Source organism: Leptonotus elevatus, chromosome 2, assembly GCF_054856555.1.
Source record: "Leptonotus elevatus isolate MCC_2025b chromosome 2, RoL_Lele_1.0, whole genome shotgun sequence".
NCBI classification, from domain to species: domain Eukaryota; kingdom Metazoa; phylum Chordata; class Actinopteri; order Syngnathiformes; family Syngnathidae; genus Leptonotus; species Leptonotus elevatus.
Genome location: NC_141240.1, coordinates 32,488,334 through 32,510,447, shown reverse-complemented (window position 1 = coordinate 32,510,447; position 22,114 = coordinate 32,488,334). Strand labels below are relative to the sequence as shown.

General features: G+C 43.1%; 2 protein-coding genes across 16 annotated transcripts in view; both read left to right on the top strand.

Annotated features, from left to right (window-relative positions):
• Nucleotides 1-951: 951 nt before the first annotated feature.
• Nucleotides 952-12,876, top strand: abi2b (abl-interactor 2b). Of its 13 annotated transcripts, XM_086069216.1 has the most exons (12): nt 952-1,120; nt 3,860-4,027; nt 4,569-4,745; nt 5,114-5,131; nt 5,445-5,551; nt 6,703-6,849; nt 7,445-7,569; nt 7,752-7,937; nt 8,344-8,508; nt 9,012-9,095; nt 9,612-9,809; nt 11,145-12,876. In XM_086069216.1, the coding sequence occupies exons 1-12, from the start codon at nt 1,004-1,006 to the stop codon at nt 11,318-11,320; spliced, it is 1,668 nt and encodes a 555-aa protein (XP_085925342.1). In that variant the 5' UTR covers nt 952-1,003; the 3' UTR covers nt 11,321-12,876. The 13 variants fall into 13 exon arrangements, with proteins under 13 accessions (XP_085925342.1, XP_085925328.1, XP_085925332.1 ...); XM_086069202.1 differs by lacking the exon at nt 5,114-5,131 and having other exon boundaries at nt 959-1,120; XM_086069206.1 differs by lacking the exon at nt 6,703-6,849 and having other exon boundaries at nt 959-1,120; nt 7,448-7,569.
• A 1,070-nt stretch (nt 12,877-13,946) lies between these two features.
• The window catches only part of LOC147179638 (collagen alpha-1(XVIII) chain-like), a 29,178-nt gene continuing 21,010 nt past the window's right edge, over nt 13,947-22,114 (top strand). For 2 of the 3 annotated variants that reach the window (XM_086067700.1, XM_086067699.1), the window contains exon 1: nt 19,657-20,584. In XM_086067700.1, coding sequence (XP_085923826.1) covers nt 19,741-20,584 — 844 coding nt within the window. In that variant the 5' untranslated portion in view covers nt 19,657-19,740. Of the gene's footprint in view, nt 14,245-19,656; nt 20,585-22,114 lie in introns of those variants that run through there. The other variant, XM_086067701.1, reaches the window with a different exon arrangement.

Sequence of the window (22,114 nt, the reverse complement as noted above, 5' to 3'; positions counted from 1 at the left end):
TTCTACATTTCTGTGAATCAATACTTCTCAATTATTTTGTTATGTCCCCTCAAAAGAGGAAGATAGTTTGCACAGCCCCAACTCTGTGCTGCAACTATAAATAGTATCATTTGACTATAAAATTGTTTTAAGTACACCTTTGCAGAGGAGCTAAAAGTGTTGCGCACTCTGAAAATGAGTGTCACTGTCCCCTACTGTAGTGGATGTGCAATTACACTTGATTCTAGTTGGGCAAAATAAAAAAAACATGTTCCTTGGGGTCACACGGGCCTCTACCGGCAGAGTGGGGCCTGCCCCATTAGTCGAGAAGGACTGCTTGAAATACACAATCGAGATGCTGTCCCTAACCAGAAGCCCAAGCCACCTCGACTCTGAGCCCCTTCGGGATGACCGAGCTCCTTACGAAAGATGAGGAAATTATTTTTAGCAGGTATTTGAATTTACTATTTATACTTTGTGATAAACAACGTATATAGCTTCATTGACCGTGATTGATACAATGTACAGTACTCTTGACCCCGCCCCCTGCCCCAACACACGCCCCATTTTTATCAACCAGTGATATTTGCAGTACCGCACGCAACCGTAGCGGCGCCAGTGAGCCCATGCTGCCCCGCTAAAGATGTGAAAATGGCGGAGCTACAAATGCTTTTAGAAGAGGAGATTCCCCATTAGTCGAGAAGGACTGCTTGAAATACACAATCGAGATGCTGTCCCTAACCAGAAGCCCAAGCCACCTCGACTCTGAGCCCCTTCGGGATGACCGAGCTCCTTACGAAAGATGAGGAAATTATTTTTAGCAGGTATTTGAATTTACTATTTATACTTTGTGATAAACAACGTATATAGCTTCATTGACCGTGATAGATACAATGTACAGTACTCTTGACCCCGCCCCCTGCCCCAACACACGCCCCATTTTTATCAACCAGTGATATTTGCAGTACCGCACGCAACCGTAGCGGCGCCAGTGAGCCCATGCTGCCCCGCTAAAGATGTGAAAATGGCGGAGCTACAAATGCTTTTAGAAGAGGAGATTCCAGCAGGTCGCAGCGCTCTGCTGGATAGTTTCACTAATTTGGAAAGAGTCGCCGAATATTGTGAAAGCAACTATGTCCAGGTAAGAATTTTCCAGTATGAGAAAACGTTTTTGTTTTTTTATGGGTATATCGCGGGCATTACAAACGCTGTTCGGGTAGCTGTTGCTAGTGCTTTCGACGAGATGCGGTGTTAGCCAAGCTCGGATAAAAGCAACAACAAAAAAACAACGCGCGGCTTTATACAACTCACAGGCTCTGTCTCGTGCCCCCGACGCGTGTTTAACGCACACAGTCTCAAAATGTCTGTTATTCCCACGGTACAAACACCTTTGTGACTTTTACGATCGTCGTGGGCTATCGCCTTAGCCACATAGCTTGCAGCTGCCCCATCAGACAGCTACGTTTTAAATCGCGTTGATAATCGATTGATTTGATCACTGGGATACAACCGGTGAGCTGCCTGTGAACCGAGCGAGTGTGGATACAGGACGAGACGATAGATTCATCTCTGGGCATCTACACCACATATTGTTATAGCCGTGGCAGTCGGCTGATTTATGATCTTGTGCACAAACACAGACTCATTAAGGGGGTTGCCTATTTTCACCCTAGATGTTCCTACAGTATCACAATTTTTATTACATTCATTTACAGTCAAGTTTAGGATGGCGGCAACTGCGACATTTTCATCCTTTTGTATAGATAGAAATGTATTTAACCCTCTCGCCTCCATTTGTTGATGATGCAGCTGTAATCTAAACTGTAATGTGCTTGGCCATTAATCGAATAGTAAACGGCATTTTGTCACAGTGATTAATTAGTGTGTTACCAAAATGGGATTTTGAAAATATTTGATTCTTTTTTTTATTTTTATTTTTTTTTTTATCGTTAAAGAGCAGGTCTGACAGGTTGTCCTGCTGACTACTGCTGCTCTGATTTTTTTTTTTCACACCCTATAATAGCCTTCTAGGACTGTCAATTCAACTTCCTGTTTGCTCCTTCTTGAATCAGTTCTTTCTCGACAACTTTCCTCCATGACACAATGGTCTCGTTTCATTCAGATGTGACTTGTATGGGTTGAGATAACTTGAGAAGCATGGCCGGAGCGTCACAGTTGAGTTATGGCAGTTTTGCAGTGGGCATCTTCTTAGGCAGCATTGTCTTTCACTTCATACTACTGACATTGCTGCCCCCAGTGTCAGTAAGGAAGTGGAAACACTGTTTCCCTTCATGCCTCCAAATATTCCTTTTAGAACTGTTCTCAGATCAGTTCCATGATGTTTACCTTCCTCTTAAGTGGTTCATATTTGTCTGAGAAGGATGTTTTTGTTACCTCTTATCAAATGAGTCCGTTATCGTGTTTAAATTCTTGAAGCCGACATCTATCTCATCAGCCAACTAAATGTATGCTGTAGCGGTAGAAATGGGCTAAACAATAACTACATTTTGCAAAAGGCGCTCTGTTCTTATGGAGAGGGGTGACTCATGTTGGATGGCCAAGCCACATCACTGGGTGCCGTTTAGCCACACCCTAAAAATCAGGAAACCCGAAATGGTGAAAAATAATTTCATTCTCTCATAATAGAGTACTACAACATTCTTTCTTTGCACGTTTTTAGCAGATTTCTTAAAACGTGATATTTAGAAATAATTCACTTTACAGGGCCTATAAAGTAAAATAAAGTAACTTTTATAATTTAATTAACTTGGTGTGTGGCCAACATTGAGGTCGAGTGGTCTCTCTACTTTGGCCTTCTGTGTGGAGTTAGCATGTTCTGTGGCTTCCTCCTGAATTACAAAAACATGCATGGTAGGTTCATTAAAGACTTTATATTGTCCGAAGGTGGGTCATTGACAGATAAGGATGTTACCAGACCCAGCACAGTTATTTTTGATAAAACACATACAATATTTATTTGTTATCATTATTTACTATTATCTACAATTTTAGGACATCTCCAGTAGAGGTCAAAGTTTGGACACACCTTCTCACGCAATGCATTTTCTGTTTTGACTATTTACATTGTAGATTCTCGCTGAAGGCATCAAAACTATGAATGAACATGTGGAGTTATGCACTTTAAAAAAAAGTAAAATACTTAAAAATATTCTTGTTTCTTCAAAATAGTCACCCTTTGCTCTGATTAGTTTTTGCACACTCTTGACATTCCTTCGATGAGCTTTAACCTGAAATGGTTTTCCAACAGTGTTGGTGGATTTCTCAGAGGTGAGAATACGAAGCAAAGGGTGGATATTTTGAAAAAAACTAGAATATAAAACCTGTTGTCAGTTATTTCACCTTTTTTGTTAAGTACATAACTCCACATGTGTTCATTCTTAGTTTTGAGGCCTTCTGTGAGAATCTACAATGTAAATAGTAATGTAAGCAAACATATTGAATGAGATGTGTGTGTCCAAATTTTTGGCCTGTACTGTATCTTAATGGAAAATGTTCTACAATAGTTGATTGCACGGTCACGCCACATATTTTAAACTTAAATTAAAAATTATAAGGCTGACATTGGCCATCCAAACAAAAAAAGCTAACTATAATGAAAATTTATATTTGTTGGACAAAATTTTCAGGTCATGTCACATGATGTCCAAATATGACTACGTACCAGGTGCTAAAATAGTAACTTGTTTTTACATAGTTGTGAGACAGCATACACTTGATAGCTGAGCCCATGTGTTCTCGATGATACAAACTCCTGTCTTTGTATGTGTTTCAAAATAAAAGTCCCAAATTTGTTATTTAATTTAATATCAATACAATTGTATACATTCGTTCAAATATTACATGCCCCGCTTCCTGTTAGTCCCCAGATAAGCAGCGAGCGCTGGAGGAAACCAAGAACTACACCACTCAGTCGCTGGCCAGCGTGGCCTACCTGATCAACACGCTGGCCAACAATGTCCTGCAGATGCTGGACATCCAGGCCTCGCAGCTACGCCGCATGGAGTCTTCCATCAACCACATCTCTCAGGTGGGCACTGGGCTGCTGACATGCAACTATTTGCAAATATAGATCGCGCTCACGTCCCGACTCAACCGCGGTCAACTATCGTAATATAATCAGTGTTGTACCTGAACAAGTGAAATTAATGAAAATTCCCGAACTCGTTCATATTTTGGGTGCACGTGAACTGAATGGAGTGCATCTTTGCTTGATGAATGTTTTTGTGAATGTGGACATTTGGCTGGCTGTGATTTATTTATTTATTTTCCAAGAGTGCCAGGATTTCAGAATTTGTGTAAATAAGCCTTCAAATGTTTGGGGCTAAAGACCTTATTTGGCAACGCAAGCCCCACAAAGCTTCACGCGGGCCATGTGCGTTATCAAAATGTAAAGCATGATGGCAGCTTGGAGAGGTGGGAAAACAGTCCGTACGATATAAAAGAAAACTAGGATTCTTTCTAAAGAAGAACATAGTGGACAGCTCAGCTCTTTGTATATATTTCCATTAAATGCAGCAAGTAAGCATCTACAGTTCTAACGACGTAAGAAAATGCGTTGATGTACTCAGACGGTGGACATTCACAAAGAGAAGGTGGCCAGGCGGGAGATTGGCATCCTCACCACCAACAAGAACACAGCTCGCACACACAAGATCATCGCCCCGGCCAATCCAGAAAGGCCTGTGCGCTACATCCGCAAGCCTATCGACTACAGCCTGTTGGATGACATGGGCCATGGACTCAAGGTAAAGAGAAAACAAAGGGTGTATTATTATTATTTTTAGTGTCTTTCAAGCACATGCTTATGCTTTTGACCCCACGGGCCCCCACTACTTTCTTCTGGTCCAGACTTTAGCAACTTGTTACTTAGTTTCAATAAAAGGCAGTTTGGTCAAATGTTTTGAAATGAAAAACATGCCGTTCTTTCGTTCTTGCTTTTTTTTTTTTTTTAATAATGATTTGAACTGCTTGTTTTAGATGTTTTAAAAGGCTTCTCAAGGGATAACTCTTGGTCTGTCGTTTTCCTCTTTTCTATTGCACACTAATCTGTTGATTTTCTTTCTCTTTCTTTTTCTCTCTGCTCACCTTATTTAACCTTTGTAATCAACCGTAGTGGTTGCAAAGGTTTAAGGTAAGATTTTCAAAGCTAGCCCCTCAAACAAAGACGGCGTTTTGATTTCTGAATGCTGTTTTTGTTGTTGTTGGAAATTGCTGTGGATGTACTTTGATTTTTTTTAAAGGAGTAGCTGGATATTTTGACAAATTTCCATCTTCTGACCTGTATTTCAAGCAGTCACTTTATACCAACAGAAACATCCAGTTGTGATTTTTAACTTGTTTAAAAATCACAACTACTCCTTTAAAAAGTGTTTTTGTTTGTTTGTTTATGAAATTCTCCCACAATGAAATGGCTTCCTTTTCATAACACTTACCTCTCTGTGTAGGCCAGTGCTCAGAGCATGAAAGCCGGTGGTGGAGGTGGACTCCCTCGCACGAACCCCCCAACACAGAAGCCGCCCAGCCCGCCGATGAGTGGGAAAGGGACTCTTGGGTACGTAAGATAAGCATTTGTTTTGTATTTGAGGTCCTTGCACACATGAGATCTACACAGATGACAGGATGTCAACCATTCAGCTACCACTCGCTCTGTCACAGAGTAAAAGAGAAACAAAAAAGGGATGTGTAAAGCAAAGTTGTGTGCGCAGGTTGGACGCGTGTATACCCGGGCAGCGTATTTTGCCTTCTGAAGCAAAAGCTTTAAAACCAGCAGCTTTTCATCCTGTTTTTGTTGTGTGTGTTGGACTGTCGAATATGTGTTTAATCCCAGGGGTTATCCGCTCATGCAGCTGAAAAACATTGTTCTTCTTCTCACTTCCTGACTAGTCTCAGTCTTTGTCTGTGTTTCTGCTTGTGGCTGATCTTAAGAATTGACCGCTAGATTTGTGAGTGACTGTGTCCCATCTGCTTAGTGACTTTCTTAAGTGTGGTCTTGGTCTTCGTCTCTGCAAGATGCATGTAACCACAGCTACACCTCCATGATGGATCCAATGCTGCAGTCTTTGGCTAAAGACTGACATCTTTTTCTTTTTAATTTATTTACTTTGAGTTGAATGGTACCGGCTTGCCCACTTCTGGCTGCCACATATTATTCATAGCAACATTTTGCCATTACAAAACCTTTCCTCCTGAGCTGCTAACTATCCCTTTACAGAGGGTTTTAGTTTTTTGTTTTTGTTTGTTTGTTTAAAGGGGAAGTCAACCTTAAACATTTTTTGACACTAGTATTTTACATGTGACCTCACTAGTCTAAACGTGACATTCGAATTAATATTACATTTGTGGAATATGAGTTATGAAGCAAAATTCTGTTATTTTTATCCATCTCAGAGGGCAGCCATTTTGCCTCTTGCTGTCGACTGAAGATGACATCACAGTTGCTCAGGGGGGGGGGGGGGGGGGGTCCCCCCTAGATTTAATAGCTTTTTAGACTGAATTAATTTCAGGCAGCGTAATGCTGCATTGGTTCCGCCCAGCTGTTGCTACCTGTGGATTCACCCCAGCCAGCCCCAATGTTCCACCTGTCGTTCCCCATTTTCTTTAAGTTTGCACTTGTTTGTTCCCCTTTCTCCCCCACCCTTCCCCTCTCCTACAATTCTCTGTGGATGCCCCTCCACCCACCCCAAACTCCTGACCCTCTCACAGGCGACACTCCCCCTATAGGACGCTCGAGCCGGTGCGTCCTCCCGTTGTCCCTAACGACTACGTCTCAAGCCCGACGCGCAACATGGCGCACCCCCTGCAGAGCCCAGCACGCAATGCATCTGTTAATCAGAGGAACCGCACGTACAGGTACCCCCAACCCCCTTCCCAGCATGCCTCACTATATGTGCAGAACACAGGCCCTGTTGGGCTACCCACCCCTGCCCTTTTATACGTCTCCTCTCCTACACTTAAACCTGACCCAACATTGAATCGCCCTTGTTCGGAGTCCTGGCTTAAACCCCTGTCTCCTAATTATTCAACATGTGGTGAATACCCAGACTGGCATAGCCTGTACAGGAATTAGGGTAATATCAAAATAGTGAGCAGGAGTACAACAAGCTGCGTGTAATGCATCCTTTCCAAAATGAAATCGTTAATTTAGGACAATCGTTTGCTGTAGGATCGTCATGTGCAAGAGCAATGCCAATGAAATAAAAGACGAAAAAGGTTTTGAATATTTTTCCTAGCTTCATCCATCCTCATGTCACCGCAACTCTGCTTGCTGCTATTACAGCGCGCCATGTCTTGTCTTTTGTGTGCTGAAGTCGCCACGCGTCTTTTGCTAGGCTGTTTCCGATATCTGTGACATTATTGGAGTTTGTTTCTCCGTCATGGTTCGTGCGGGTGGGATGGCGATTGTTGCTTGCGTGCGTCTTGACGTCTTTTGCTGACCCACCACCAGCAGCGGGAGCAGCGGTGGCAGCCACCCCAGCAGCAGTCGCAGCAGCAGCCGGGAGAACAGCGGCAGCGGCAGTGTGGGTGTGCCCATCGCCGTGCCCACCCCAGCCCCGCCCACTGCCTTTCCAGGTACGACCCATGTTTATCTGCTCACAATTATTGTGTCTGGCTTCTGCATACTCTTGAGGTTAAAGGTTAGATGAGAATGTGAATGATCCCGAAGGATTGTCGAACGTTCCTCCTCTCCCTCACCCTTCTTTTCTCCTCTTCTTCCTTTCTCTCACCTTTTTACGACCTCGACACTCCCTTAGCCCCTGCCCCACCTAACACCACTAAACCTGCACCCAACACTGCCACCACCCCTGGTCCCATACCCCCTGTCCTTGATGGGCCCCCACCTGCCGACATCCCGCATGTACCCCCACCCCCTCCCCAGCTCCCTTCCTCAGCAACCCCCACTGGCACAGGACCCGCTACTTATGGGGACGCTGCACAAGGTGAGTGTAAACCAATGTGGAAAAGCCACCCGCCCATGATCTCAGCTGAGTTTTCTGATCCATACGCAGACCTGTGAAGCTGTAAATATGATCAGAAAATTCACATCTCATGAAGGAAAACGATTTGTAGAAGCATTTGGAAATGCGTTGGAATTGCACGTCTGATTAATGCTGCCTTTGTTCCCGCCACCCCCCTGCATACTTTCACAGCAACTGTTTTGTCTTTCTGATGTGTCACGCATGAGAATTCAGCCTTTCTGTGCTTGTTCGAGTACTTTTTTATTTTCTTTTTTGTATGTGTTGTGCAATTTTTCTGAAGTGGAGCTTTTCTCCAAAGCTTTTTCAAAAAGAGAAGACAAACACCTTTGTAATGTGCTGTGTTTCCTCTTGGTGGCGATCCTTGCAGGTGCTCCTCAGTTCTACAGCATGAACCGCCCGGTGCAGCCGACTCAGAATGCTCACGTAGGAGGATCCCTACCGTACCGGCGCCCCTCGTCTGTCACCGGCCAACCTAACACGGCACCGAATCAGATCCAGCTCAACGGTGGACCGCATTTTGCCCAGAATCAAGGTATAAACATATTATAACATATACACAATATTTTGTGTTTTATTGTGCAACCCGGGTTGATCGGAATTTGTAGTTGTTCATCTTCCTGCTGCCTTGAACTGCACTGTATCCTTCTCACCTTTACATACAGACACCACAGTATTAATGGTTCATTTTGTCAATACAGTATTCCCTCGCTAAAATCCATAGTTGACGCTCCTCTAAAAAGGGTTTATAATTGCCACAAGATGGCGGCAGAGCACTTCATAAGGCTTAACGCATTTCACCAAAATGAAGACAAAATGGTGCTAAAACAATACTTGCATATTGGCTGGAGCACAAAAACAGTGACCAAGTGAGGTTTTCCAGCAAATTATGGAGAATAGATTACCAAAGCAATTGTGATATGCGAGTCCACGAGTCGTGAATTGCGAACACAGCACACATCAATTATTCGATATGTAAAATATCCAATACATTGAAATGACCTGATGGTCTTCTGAACACTGTTTTGGCAATTGCAGGCCCACTCGCACCCCCTCCCCCCTCCATGCAGATCACCCCACAGCTGCCCCTGATGGGCTTTGTGGCCCGAGTTCAGGAGACCAGTAAGTGGTTCTAGTACCTTCTGCACGACCTCCACCTTTACACGCAGTCGTCATTAGTCCGTCCACATCTGCTGTTTTAGGAAATTTTAGTCTCAAAGTAACTTTTTTGTTTTGCAATCTCGGGAAAGTGTTGTGACTAAAAGGTTGCATTTTCACTTTCCTTCACCAACCAGTCTGTTGTCTTGGTTGAAATCTGCAAGACCACTAGGTGTCATCCTTGGTTGTTTTCTTTTATAGAATAACCAATAGAACATTAAAGCCCCTTTTCCACCACATATGCTACCTGCCTAATCACAGATGCCTTTCCACTGTCATTATTTGGTACTATGGTCTACCAGAACATCTGAGTTGTAGTAACTGGTCAGTTGTGCATGTCCTTTACCTGGCAGGGCAAAAAAAACAGCATGCAATCGTCCTTTCCTCCAATGCATGGGAATGCCTACTTGCCATGTCTATTTCATACGATGCTTTTTTTTTTGGTAGTATGCTAATTATTATTATTTTTCTCCAAACTAGTCTCAGATGTGCCACCCCCGCCACCCCTTGCAGACGAGCCAGTCTTTGAGGACGTTACACCACCTCCTCCCCCACCGGAAGACTACGAGGATGATGATGATGATGAAGAAGAAGAAGAGGAGTCAGCGGTGGTGGAGTATAGCGATCCGTACGCAGAGGAGGACCCGCCCTGGGCGCCACGAAGCTACCTGGAGAAAGGTCCGCTTTTCCTGCATAGTGCATTCCAACCTTTTATTGGCCATGGTTGCATTAGAAAAATATAATTGCACACCACCCCAAATTATATTTTTAAATTTACTTATCACAATGTGAAATCTAGGCCCGATTAGTTGAACACAAAGCTAAGATGATAAAAGCAAGAAGCTATAGCTTTCAAATTCAGTTGGATGAATGGAAATTGGTGACTACAAGGGTTTGTTGTACTTTTTGGTGGAAGAGCATTTCGTCAAATTTCATTCTGCCTGTCACTACACATCACTGGCATAGGTGGATGAACAAATACATTTGTAGTACAGTATATCAATAATAACTTTAAGACCAATTAACCCTCAGGTCTATTTTACTTACCTTTCTGCTTTGCTCATGGCCATTGTGGTCAAATACAGGGAATGTAATTTTTTGGGTAAATTAACTTAATAGTTTTGAACTACTTTTACTGGTAACTTTGACTTCAACCATTTTTTTGTATATTTTCAATATTTTTAAACCCTTGAAATTCTAGCATGTTTGCACAATGCGCAGGCTGTAAAACAAACTATTATTGTTAGTCCCTCCTTTTTTCCCATATACAGTACAATCGCACCTCGTTATTTGCGGGAGATGGGGCCCGGGCCGGCCCACAAAAAGAGAAAACCCGTCTAAGTTTGTCAAAATGCATTGGGGAATTTGTATTTATTTATGTATTTTACATTTATCCCCCTGCCCCGGTTTTTTTCTATCTAAAAATGCTGATAAACATTCAATATCAATGGGAAAGGGGGGGTAATGGGGAAACCACCCCCAAATGTAAATTCTTTCTATATTTTAAAGCCGCAATTATACTCCACTGGAGTGTAGTGAGCCATCAAACACACCTTTTGTAAACAAAGAATGTTACATGGATACCTCCTATGTCTGGAAAAATAGAAAAATAATGGAAGGCAGGTGTTGGGTAAAATGGTTTTCATTTTAGACATAAATTGTATGTTTCAATACAGTAATTAACAACGACTAAAAAAGGTTTTCATGGGATTCAACTCTAAATTTGCCAAAAGTGTCCACAATAGAAACCAAAAAGTACAATTGAATGTAAAACACTACATGATACTTTTGCTATATTTGAAGCTGAAGTTAGAAATTGCAAAACAAGACAAAATTCCCCGCCCTTGGCAATGTGACGTTTCATACATTTGCATTAACGGTTAAAAAAGTAATAGGAGTTGAGTTCAGAAGGTTAAATTAAAATAAATAATTTCTTACGGTACACCTGATAATCCCTCGTTTAACATAAACTCCAGACCAGAAGGTGACTCTCCTCCTTGGACTGTCCCACAGTGGTGGCCATCTATGACTACAGTCGGGACAAAGAAGACGAGCTGTCCTTCCAGGAGGGCGCCATTATCTACGTGATCAAGAAGAACGACGACGGCTGGTACGAGGGTGTGATGAACGAAACCACGGGCCTCTTCCCGGGCAACTACGTCGAATCCATCATGCACTACGCTGATTGAGATAAACCCCTCCCCCCTCCTTTGTGCAACGAGGGAGAGAAGCAGTCAGTAGGGTTGAGGAGGGGGAGACGAGGGTTAAAGGTCAAAGACTTTGAACAGACAGAGCATGATCACCTCTGGGATGGGATGCAGACGAGAGCCGACGCCCAGTCATCCTCTCCGCCAAAACAACCACTACTTTTTTTCCTTTCATGTTTCTTTCTGGCCGCTGGTTGATTTGGAGAGTTTGTGTTACACGACGAGGCATTTTCTTTGAATTTGTTCAGCCAAATTGCCCTTATTTTAGAGTTGAATATTTATTTGGATTATTGTGTGCGGGCAAACCGGGCTGCTGAAAAGGAAGATGTCCATTTGGCAGCTTCGGCGGAAGGGCTGAGGGGGAACGCAGGCCAGAATCATCGGAGAGAACATTTCTCCTCGGACAAACATGCAACAAGTGTTTTTAAGTGGGTGGGGATCATGTTGGTGTGCTGCACCAACAGTCATGATAAGCACATCCGGTGTCTTGATTTGACGCACGGCTACACGGAGGCGGGTCACTCAAAGAAAGCAGAAAATGTGTATGCCCTTTAAGTTTACGCTAACGGGCGGTCGCGTGACCTTCCCACGAAGTGAGGGGTAAAATCCTCAGTTGCACAACGTGCAGCGTCTCTGATGAATAACAGAAGTTTATCAGCTCGAGTGGCAAGGTCGACATCCAGCTCGGAGCTGCTCAGTTGCAGTGTTCTTAAGTGGTGGGAAATATTTTTCTTTTGTTTTAGTTCTTTGGAAGGATTTTCAGAGTGGCATGTTTCAACCTGAAGGGGAAAAAAATGGCTCTATTGTGATGATTTATGTCTTAATATTTTTAGGTATGGTGTGACTTGTTTTTTCTTCCACCAGTGATGATGCATTTAGATCATTTTGAAGACACTTGTGCCATATTGAGATGTGTTGCAGTTGGATCAAGTGGGATGGCTTTTTCCCCCCTCCACTTTTTGAAGTTGTTTTAACCAAACGAACATGCATTTGTAGTGAAATGATGTAGAAGAACTAATATAAAATTGACGTATTATGTCCTTCAAACAAGATGTATTGAATATGAAAAGATGGCTGTTGTGTTGAAACGGTTTTAACAATTACATCTGATACCGCTGTTGTCAGCAGTTCGAAGGGTGTATCATGCTTGGCAGTGGCCTCAGTAATTAAGCCAGAAACTTTATTTTCTATATAAAAAAAAAAGAAAGAAAAATCTTCCAGTGGGTCTGTATGTGAGTCTTGCATGCCATTATTATCTGTGCTTTCCCCCAAAACCCAAATGGCAAGATGAGACATTCTAAAAAGAAGCAGTTGTGGCCCGCCTCATCCAAAGAGACTGTTCAACTTCCCTTGGAGCTCACATCCAAGGACTTGTTTTCAGACGTGGGGTGGAGTCGGGCTTGGGAAATGGGAAATGAGCCAGGGGAGTAGAACCTGAAGAGCAGTCCATGATGCCATTGTGTTGCACATTTGAAGTTGATTTGCAAGAGTCTCATATTTGTAAAATCCAGAGAATAAAGATATAAGGATGAAATTGCTCCGGTTCTCATTGTCTTTCATCTCTCTGAGATTCAAAATGGACAAAAGGTTTGTTGTCAAATGCTCCATGTCTTGTTGCATGCTCAGACAGAGCGAATGCATGCAGAACTCATTTAGAGATGGCGCCTACAAACCACTCTGGCAGCTAGAAGAGAGATGGGATTTAAATGTAATTTTTGTCTTGAGGCCCTGAGGTGTAAGACGACCGCAATGAAAAGTGGGCTTAACGTGTGCAGACAGGGTACTGACAGCGAAGATGAGGAGCTGGAGCTAAAAGGGATATTTGTGTTCTTTAGCTTTGACAGAGGACATGTTTGAACATTCTTCTGCTCTGACCGCCGTTTGCCTTCTACCTGACGCTCAATTATAAAGATGATGCACAATGTTTAGCAAGGAAGCGAAACCATGAATTAGCCGCAGCCTTCCCTCCCTCTTGTTAAAGTTGACGCGCGAGTTTGCTGGAACTCGAATGGAGAAGACGTCAGCATGTTTATTTTCCCAAGTTGTCTTTCATGAGCTTTTCTCTGTGGAAAGAATGCAGCCTTACCTTGTACCTCAGACAGGTACTGCATTGGAAGACATGTCTGAACAGTTAACATGAGTCAAGCGTATGGAAAATGTTTACGCGTTGTAAGGTTTTACTACTGTGTATATATTGTTTTGTCCACATTATTTTCAAGAAGATCTCTTTTCAATCATCTTAAAATCATTTTTTAAATGACTTTATGGTGCCCGCCTGGTTGAAGGCACCCTAAAAAGAACACATTTTTGGTTCAGATCCTTGTTAGAGAACAGCAAGATGTGCAGAAAGTACAGAAACGTTCGACCGTGCATTCAAAAGTTGAAAAGATAAAAATTAAGTTGACCTTTTTAAAGGTTTATAGTACATTTTAGTTTCATCATAAACTTTTACGAGTACGTGTAAACAAGCTTCCTATTATCAGCCAGTCCCCCACTTTCAAATGAAACGTCTACATTTGACGAGTTGCATTTCAGCGACAGCCGCTGACAATTGGACCTTTACTTTGAAGAAAAAAAAACGGAAGTTGTCATACGACTTCAACTTGACACTGTTGCGTCTAAGTGTCGTGAGCTCAACCTGCATCGGTGGACGCAGGGTCGAGGAAAAGCTTTGTGTGATTTATTTCTCCCCAGAAACTGCTCAACAGTCAGCCGGGGATGATCGGACGTCCTCCCCCACTTTTCTGACAGGAGCTCCCTTTTCTTCTCTCTGGGCGGGGGGGAAACCTCTAGAATTGAAGTGGCTGCAATTATGTTTGGACGCAGCAGGTGGTTGACCCTGCAGACCTGCTTCAGCATCATCATCCTGCTATTGGGGCTCCACAGGGTACACACTCAGTACACAGGTAAATTTCACTAATTTCATTTTAATTTTTTAGCAAAACTAATGCGCATGTGTGTACTTGGGTACATTTGCGTATTGATGAAAAGTGAAACTTTAAGTAAACCGTGTATACTTGTAGATTCACTACAGAGAGAAGAAAGTAGTTCATGATTTTAGTGTGCATAATTTTGATGATTGCTTATAGCAAATGAGAACAATTCAAAAAGAAAGTAATTTATTACAGAATTTAGGTAGGAATTGACCTTCTGAAGATCTTTTCCTGTACAAGTTTGGAGTTTAACTTTTGGAACTTCTTAAAAAAAACGGACATTGCAAATTTGTTGAGTGGCACCTATATGTGTAATTGTGTATATTAATATTTATATCGATATTAATGAGCATGCATATATGAGGGGTTGGCAAATTTGCATCACAGTTCAGAAGTGGAGGATTTGAGTCTGGGCTCCATTCTTGGTTGTGTAGATTTGTATGCTTTTCTTGCTATTTTGTGGGTATTCTCCGGGTGTCCATCGAACACTTACATTGTGCGTGCGTGTGTGTGTGTGTTCTCAATATCTCCAAGCATCCTCTTTATCCTCCCAATCGTGCTTTGTTTGCTTTGCTCAAATGCAATCCAAGCAGGATCTTAATCCAATCCAGCACTCATCTGTAATGCTTTTGTACCTGCGTGTGAGTGTGTGCCTGTTCTTGTTCTTGTTCCAGATGTTGTATGCATCATCACTTAGGATTTCACTCCAGATCCGACACAGCCGGAAGGTGCAAAGGGGTTTTTGCAGTTTGAGATCTGCGGTTTGCTTAGATTTTCCCCTCTCGGGGGCTTGTTTGTCCCTCCCTGCAGGAATACAGACACACGTGCAGCCGTGCAGCCGTGCACACACTCAGACACACGCAAAGTTGGTGTGCATGTTTAGTTTGTCTTTGAAAGGCATTCTGGGACATGTGGGAGCTTGAAGGGTAAATTTGAGGCTTGTGAGACCAGCATAGTAGGAAAAGGCACTCTTCCTTTCGCACAATGAACAAATGATCAATACAGCATTTATCCATCAATTTGTCACTGTGATTGCCTGATAGGCTGGCAAATATAATTGATTGGTGTACAGGACTACATTTTAGCAGACAAGACAAAACAATCGCCTCATAACCAAGTGCAGTATTTGCTAGTAAGTGAATTGTTGCTGCACATTCTCGCATATGAATTTGAAAGATGCTGACTGGTAAAAATGCAGTGTTTTCTGCTATTTGCCCATGACAGGCAACGAGCGGACGGGTTGAACGGGTGTTTTGTTCTCCGTCTTGCATTTCGTCCTATCATATCTGCCATCTCAAGGTGTTCTGTGGGACCGGCCATGTTTTGTTTTCCAGCTGCTGCGAAGGATAGCGGTTGCCTTGAGCTGCTGGCCTCTTATTGACTTACATGCTGCCTTGTTTTCTTTTCAAGTTATGCCCAATCCGATTGTAGCACTGCTTATGTTGTCTATGCTGTCTTGCTGATATCTTGCCAATAGATGTCTTTAACGTTCTAATCAGCATTTATCTTTGGTGGGCTTTAATGTCTCCTTCTGTAGAATAATAGCTGTGGTTTGCAGTCTCAATTGAGCCAGTGGCGCCGAACATTGTGAGCCATCAATATCATACTGCAACATGGGCTTTTTTTTTTTTGGGCTACTAGGTTTGACATTCTGTCCACTTTACAAACTAACCTAAAACGTCTCTACTTCTTGAGGCCAAGCGGAACCCTTCATTTGACCTGTTGCTTCAAGCTGGCAAAATTTGCACAATCGATTCTGCATGGATAGAAAATACAAAGAGGGAAGTACAATATTATTGGCAGTTGTATAACCAGGGTTTTCCCTGTGTACAAAATTCCGAGGCGGCCACCTCCACCTAATTTGCTTGCCACCTCCAGCGCTCCAGCTGTGTTGATTGAGCTTCGGCAGGAACGCATTTGAACTGCAGTTGCAGTGTCGCGCCATATCAATGAAAACACAGTATATACAATAAACGTGATCGTGTTTTACAACAACGCTGAACTATATTTACAATTCAATATGTATGCATTTTTAACGATTGTAGTTAAAAATGGCAAAAATGAATGGCAACTTTGTATCCATATAATTTCTAGTCCCTGATGGTAAAATGGTTGCAGGAGGGCGGCCCATAATGGTATTGGTCACCGCTGCGAGTACCGATACCTTAAAAAAGGACTGGTATTGGCACCGATACCTGGTATTGGTAGTCACGCATCATTGTCAGGGTGATACCACCTCTGCCTCAATTAGAGCCAGGAAAAACCCAGATAACACAATGATGGATTATACATAGACAATATGAAGTGTATGAAATAAGACAGATGTAGAGTTAGCATATTGAATTCCTCAGGCATCGACTCACTCACTCACTCACGTTGCCTATTATGAGCGCGCCGTGACACGGATTGTCTTACATGAATGGCGGAGGGGTGTTAGCAGTATTGAGTTCTACCGAGTTACCCAACGGCGTCAATTTCACGTCTTTGTTTCGAGGAATTCCAGGCACGTGACAAGAGCAAGTCTATAACGGCATCGACTCCACAGCTCAACTTGTTTTGTGCTTGGTTGAGCATTACAGTGCTTTCATAGGATAACGTTCACAGTCTGCACTCCTAAGCAGAATTGAACCAATTGTGCATTTTCAATTCTGGCGTGGTGAATGAAAGTGCAAACGGCCTTTTTTCATTTATTCAATATTCTATATACAGCTTAAGGGCCACCTACTTGTACACTTTTTGTCCTCTCTAATCAGACAATTAAGTGTTGTGAGGCAAAAAGGTGTGCTAAATGTTAACTACAGTATAATTTTATAATGTGACTAGTAGTACCTGTACTAGTAACAGTAAAACATTTGAACAATTATTAAATGCCTGTAGTTCTGCTACAAAGGGCATGCTAGTTGTTACGCTGGATGCCAAGGATATGGAATAAATGCTCAAACGGCATTCCATATTGATGAGCTGGCGGCTACAAACAGAAAGAACGCCACTAGTATGTAGGCCTACAGCATTACGAATGACGGTTCAATAGGAGTCGGGTATTTAGACGTTGTACTGCTGCCCCCTGTTGGCAAACTGGCGTACTGCTGTCAAAGACATGACCTGGCAATTTGCATAAATGAAACACTTTTCATCCTTAAAATTGCGTAATCGTGTGCTGCAGTCGTGTGGACGCCAAATGTGTAAGACGTGCATTGTAACGTGCCCCCCCCCCCCCTCATGATTTCATCCTGATGTTTGTTCTGCAATGAATAAACTGAGAAGGGAGGTAAAGACGACGACGTGTGTAACGGGAGAGGAGCAGTCATCTGTGCTAAATTACCAGCAAGGGAGTCACTAAATCTGAAAACCTCCCGAGCCTCAACCAATCACCATGGCAACATCATTTCTCCAGAGCTGGGGTACACTTGTCTGGGTACTTACGGAAAAAAAGTGTATGTTTGTAGCGCACACATAAATACGGATGCACTAAAAACATGTCTGGCTCGAGTGCAAAATACACCGTAGAAAATATGCATTTGATCAGCCTGTGATTTCTTCTTGGGGCATTCATTATTTTCAAAAGTGATAGATGATTTCGGATACGGGTGTTTTTGAGTTATGAGCATGGTCACAAAATGATTTCAACTCGTATCCTAAGGCATCGCTGGACTTGTATTCCCTCTGGGGTTAAATGTGCAGCTGCAGGATGTGAACCTCTGCTGCGGAATTCACCTTATGAGGCTGAATATGCAAGTGAATCGTTGAAATGAGCAGCCCAGGTGGCTTCGTAACTCTCTGCAGGTCACAGAGCTGTCGGGTTCGAATTCTTCAAACGGGCTTCACAGCGCACACATGAGCAAAATGTCTCCGAATGTGATGTGGCGTGGGAGATGTGAAGGCTGGAATGTGGAACAGCTGGATGTTCTAACTTGGCAGATGAGGCGGCTTGATGGGGGCACTGGGGGCTCTGTGTGGGTGGGGTGAGGGGTTTCCCTCCTTGCATCCTTTTTCCTTATCGGTCCTCTGTGAGAACCTGGAAATGGAAACCATTCTGGGGATTTTCTGCAATGAGGTAACAGACTTGCTAGGGAGTGGATTATGAGAACATCCCATCGGACTTCCACCCCTTGTTCCCACCCCCAACCCCCATCCACACAGTCCAACACACACACGCACCCCCCCCCCCACACACACACACACACACGCATACCCCCTTCCTCACTACCCCTTCCCCTTGTAGCCTCACTCTCTCAATTTTCATCGGTCATAAGCTCTCATGTCCCAACATTTGTTATTCGACACCCCAAAAACTTTTTTATTACTCTTCTCCCCACTTTTTTTTTTCATTCTGCTCCTTCCACATTTTTATGCTGGCTCAAACAATTCAAACTTTTATGAAGTATGTGTATTCACAAAAGTTCCACATTCCAAAAATTCCTATTTTTCCCCAAATTCCTCATTTCCAAATTCCAAAAACACATTCAAGTGTATGAAGCGTTCAGTTAAAAGATCCACGTTTTCCAATTCCAAATTCAAACTGTTCAGTTCATTTAGAACATTTTGGGAAATTGACACATTCCAAGAATCCTCAAATTCCCCCAAATTCTTCTATTTATGCAAAAATATTAAAACATTTCCAGGATATTGTAGCATTCGGTAATCACTGCAAACTTCCAGATTTCTTGACCGATTTTAAACAATTCCAACTTCAAAAAGTTCTCATTCAAAATATCTTGGGAATTTTCCATGTTTCAAGATGACCATATTTACTATATTCTTCATTTGTTCACAGTAAAAGTCTGCAAATTTCACATTAAAATTCTCAAGTTTAAATGCTAAATATTGTAGCATAAAGTATTATACATACTTCCACATTTCATGACCTATTCAAGCCATTCCAACGTCAAATTCTTCTGCGCATTCTGGACACGTTTGGATCTATTCCCATTCCTCAAACTCCCACATTTTTTACAATAAAATTCCCAAATGAAGACATATTTTACTTATTTACCTCCCCTTTCCATATTTCTCAACCAATTTGACCGACTTCAATTCTCACATTCTGCATTTCAACCATTCAATTCATTCCACAGCACAGCGTCGGCGCTTCGGCAAACCGTGTTCTCTCGTTAAGTGAATGATTAAGCTACAATCCATTGAGGTGTTTTATGAACGCGTGGGAAGTGAAATTGCCGCTGCAGCCTCTCATCACTCCATGAAGATGTGGAGCAGAGGAAGATGGAGAGGAGGGGTTTTAGGGCGTCGCAAAAGATGTGAGTGACCATGGTCAAAGCAACCTCCTCATGTGCGTCCCCCCTCGATCCATGTTTAGTGCTTTTTCGTGAGGGGGGTGTGCCCTTCCAGTGGGAAGATCTGCAAGCTGGAACCATTTTTACATCATTGTTCTGGAACTAACTTGACTTCAACTGTGCATGCAAGTACCAGCACAGAACATTCGGACCTTCGACTGGCGAGGCGTCGAGCACTATGTTGAGGATCTTGCTCCTGGCTCTGTGTGTTGGAGGCTTGGAGGCCTGGTTCTGGCGCGCTGACCCGCAGCCGACCGCCACCGCCACCATCACCGCACTGCCCCCGACAGAAGCCACCGCAGCACCCGGTGGCACGAAGAAGGCGGACGAGGAGGATGAGGATTTGTCGGGTGTTGGAGAAGAAATCATCAACGTGGCCACTGGGATCGGGACCCTTAACTTGGTCAAGGCGTGGGATGCGACCACGAGTCCTAAGACCACTCAAGGTTCCCTGAAGGTGGACAACGCTGAATCTAACACGACGGGTAATATTGACGGGTTGAGAGGGGGGAGAGGGGAGGAAGGGTCTGGAATTAGGGAAGGTGATGCATCTGGATCAGGATCGGGTTCCAGGCAAGATCTTGGGTCTGGCGTTGAGTCGATCATCCTTCCAAGTAATTTAACCGATGTGATCAACCTGACTTCGGATCCACTTTGTCTCCCCGTGCCGTCTGCTTGGCACATGTGCTCCAGAAAACGGCCACAGTTCTTCACGTTGCCGAATTTTTTCAACCACACGTCTGTGGAGCAGGTGGAGGCGGCCCTGCAGGAGTGGGCGAGGCTGACCCGGGCGGGCTGTCACCAGCGCATAGAGTGGTTCCTGTGCCTCCTGCTGGTGCCCAGGTGCCCCTCGCCCACCTCCGCACCCTTGCGTCTGCCCTGCCGCAGCTTTTGCCACCAAGTGCAGGACGGCTGCTGGGCGTCGTTGGACAGTGCCGAGCTCCCGGTGAACTGTGGCCTCCTGCCTGTCGGGGCGCAGGAGCCAGAGCGCCCTGCGTGCATGTCTGTTAGTTACTCGGAAGGTAACCGTAAACCGCATTCTGTGTGCTGCTTCGTCAGTCCGCTTGAGCGCAGATTGTTGCTTTTTGGGCTTAAAACGTGACTTTGCATGTTTTTAGCTGCTCTGGTGATGCATTTTTCCCCACCTTGATATTGCCACAGGTCACCATGACACCTTAGTTGTGTCTTCCAGGTGATAATGTCTGCTTTCATTGCTTCCAGTTTTACATCATAGACTGATTTTCATTGAAAGCAGTACAGTATAAGCTAAAGCACACTACTCACAAAAGTTGATTATTCAGCCTTTGGGTGACATTTTCTCAATGAACCTAAAATGTAACTTTACAGGTTTAAATTTATTTTATTTTTTTAAGGACATTAGCGTCCATTACTATGACTCTTCCTGTCTTTCTATATCCATTTGCAACCTGCTGATGATATTCAGTGACATGCTAAGCTCAGTGGCCACTTCCTGTTTGAAGCCTCGAAATGGTGGTCGATTGTTTGGCGATATCTTATTCTCATGAAGTAAAAATGTGAACCGCAATGATTCCTGGATGATCAAACACCTTTAGTACATTTTTAACTCCTTGTTAGAGAACTGCCAGTTCTGCAAAAAAAACATTAAGGTTCGTAATAAGTGGTTTCACATCGCAGTTTGCAAATCAAAATTAGTATTTTGCAAATCAAAATGATCATTTTACGCCTCATCAAAACACAAAGAATAGCAAAACTGAGAATCACAGTTTTTTTTCTTCTGATAACTGAACCAGCCAGACTGTGCCAAAAAGTTTTTCCAGGCTGGACATATGTGTGCGGGTAGGAGGGGATCAAGGCAAACTTGTTACTGTACTACTTAAGACGCAACAGCTAGCTAGCAACCAACTTCGGCTAGCCACTAGCGTGGCTAAACATGAGTCGCTCCTAAGTCGGAAATCATCGCCACCAAAGCCGTAAAATAAGCTACACATCTAACAAATATTGTCCTGAAGGGATGATGGGGAAAAATCTAGAACTGATGCTAATTGCTAAGCTAACCTAAGATTGACTTCTAATCGTTTAATACCGGGTGATCAAGTACACTTTTTTTCTGGCTCTAACCGCATTTAAGTGGAGAGTATACAAGTTTTGAACAGTAAAATAGACACAAAAAAGATTTTTTGTATTCATTACACCACACAACAAAACAAACAAACAAAATTACTAAGTTCAAACTGAAATTTTGCTGCCAGCTATACACAATGTAAATTTAAGCAATAATTTTTCAAAAAAATATCTAAAACCAATTGTTCATTCGTTATATCATCGTATTTTTTTATTGTTTAATAAAACCCTTGCTTCATGTCTCTGGGGTTAACCTGCCAAAAATTGCTCCCCAACATTAGAAAGTTGCTCCCCAAATGAAGTCATTGATTAGCAAAACTGCTCCGCAAAGACTTGTGAAACAGTTCTAAAGTTGAGAGAAAGTCAAATAAATGTATCAGGGTAAAGGGTTTAAGTGCATTTTAGGGTAAACCAGCAAGCCGAATATCCCCAGCATTTTGTGAGTAGCG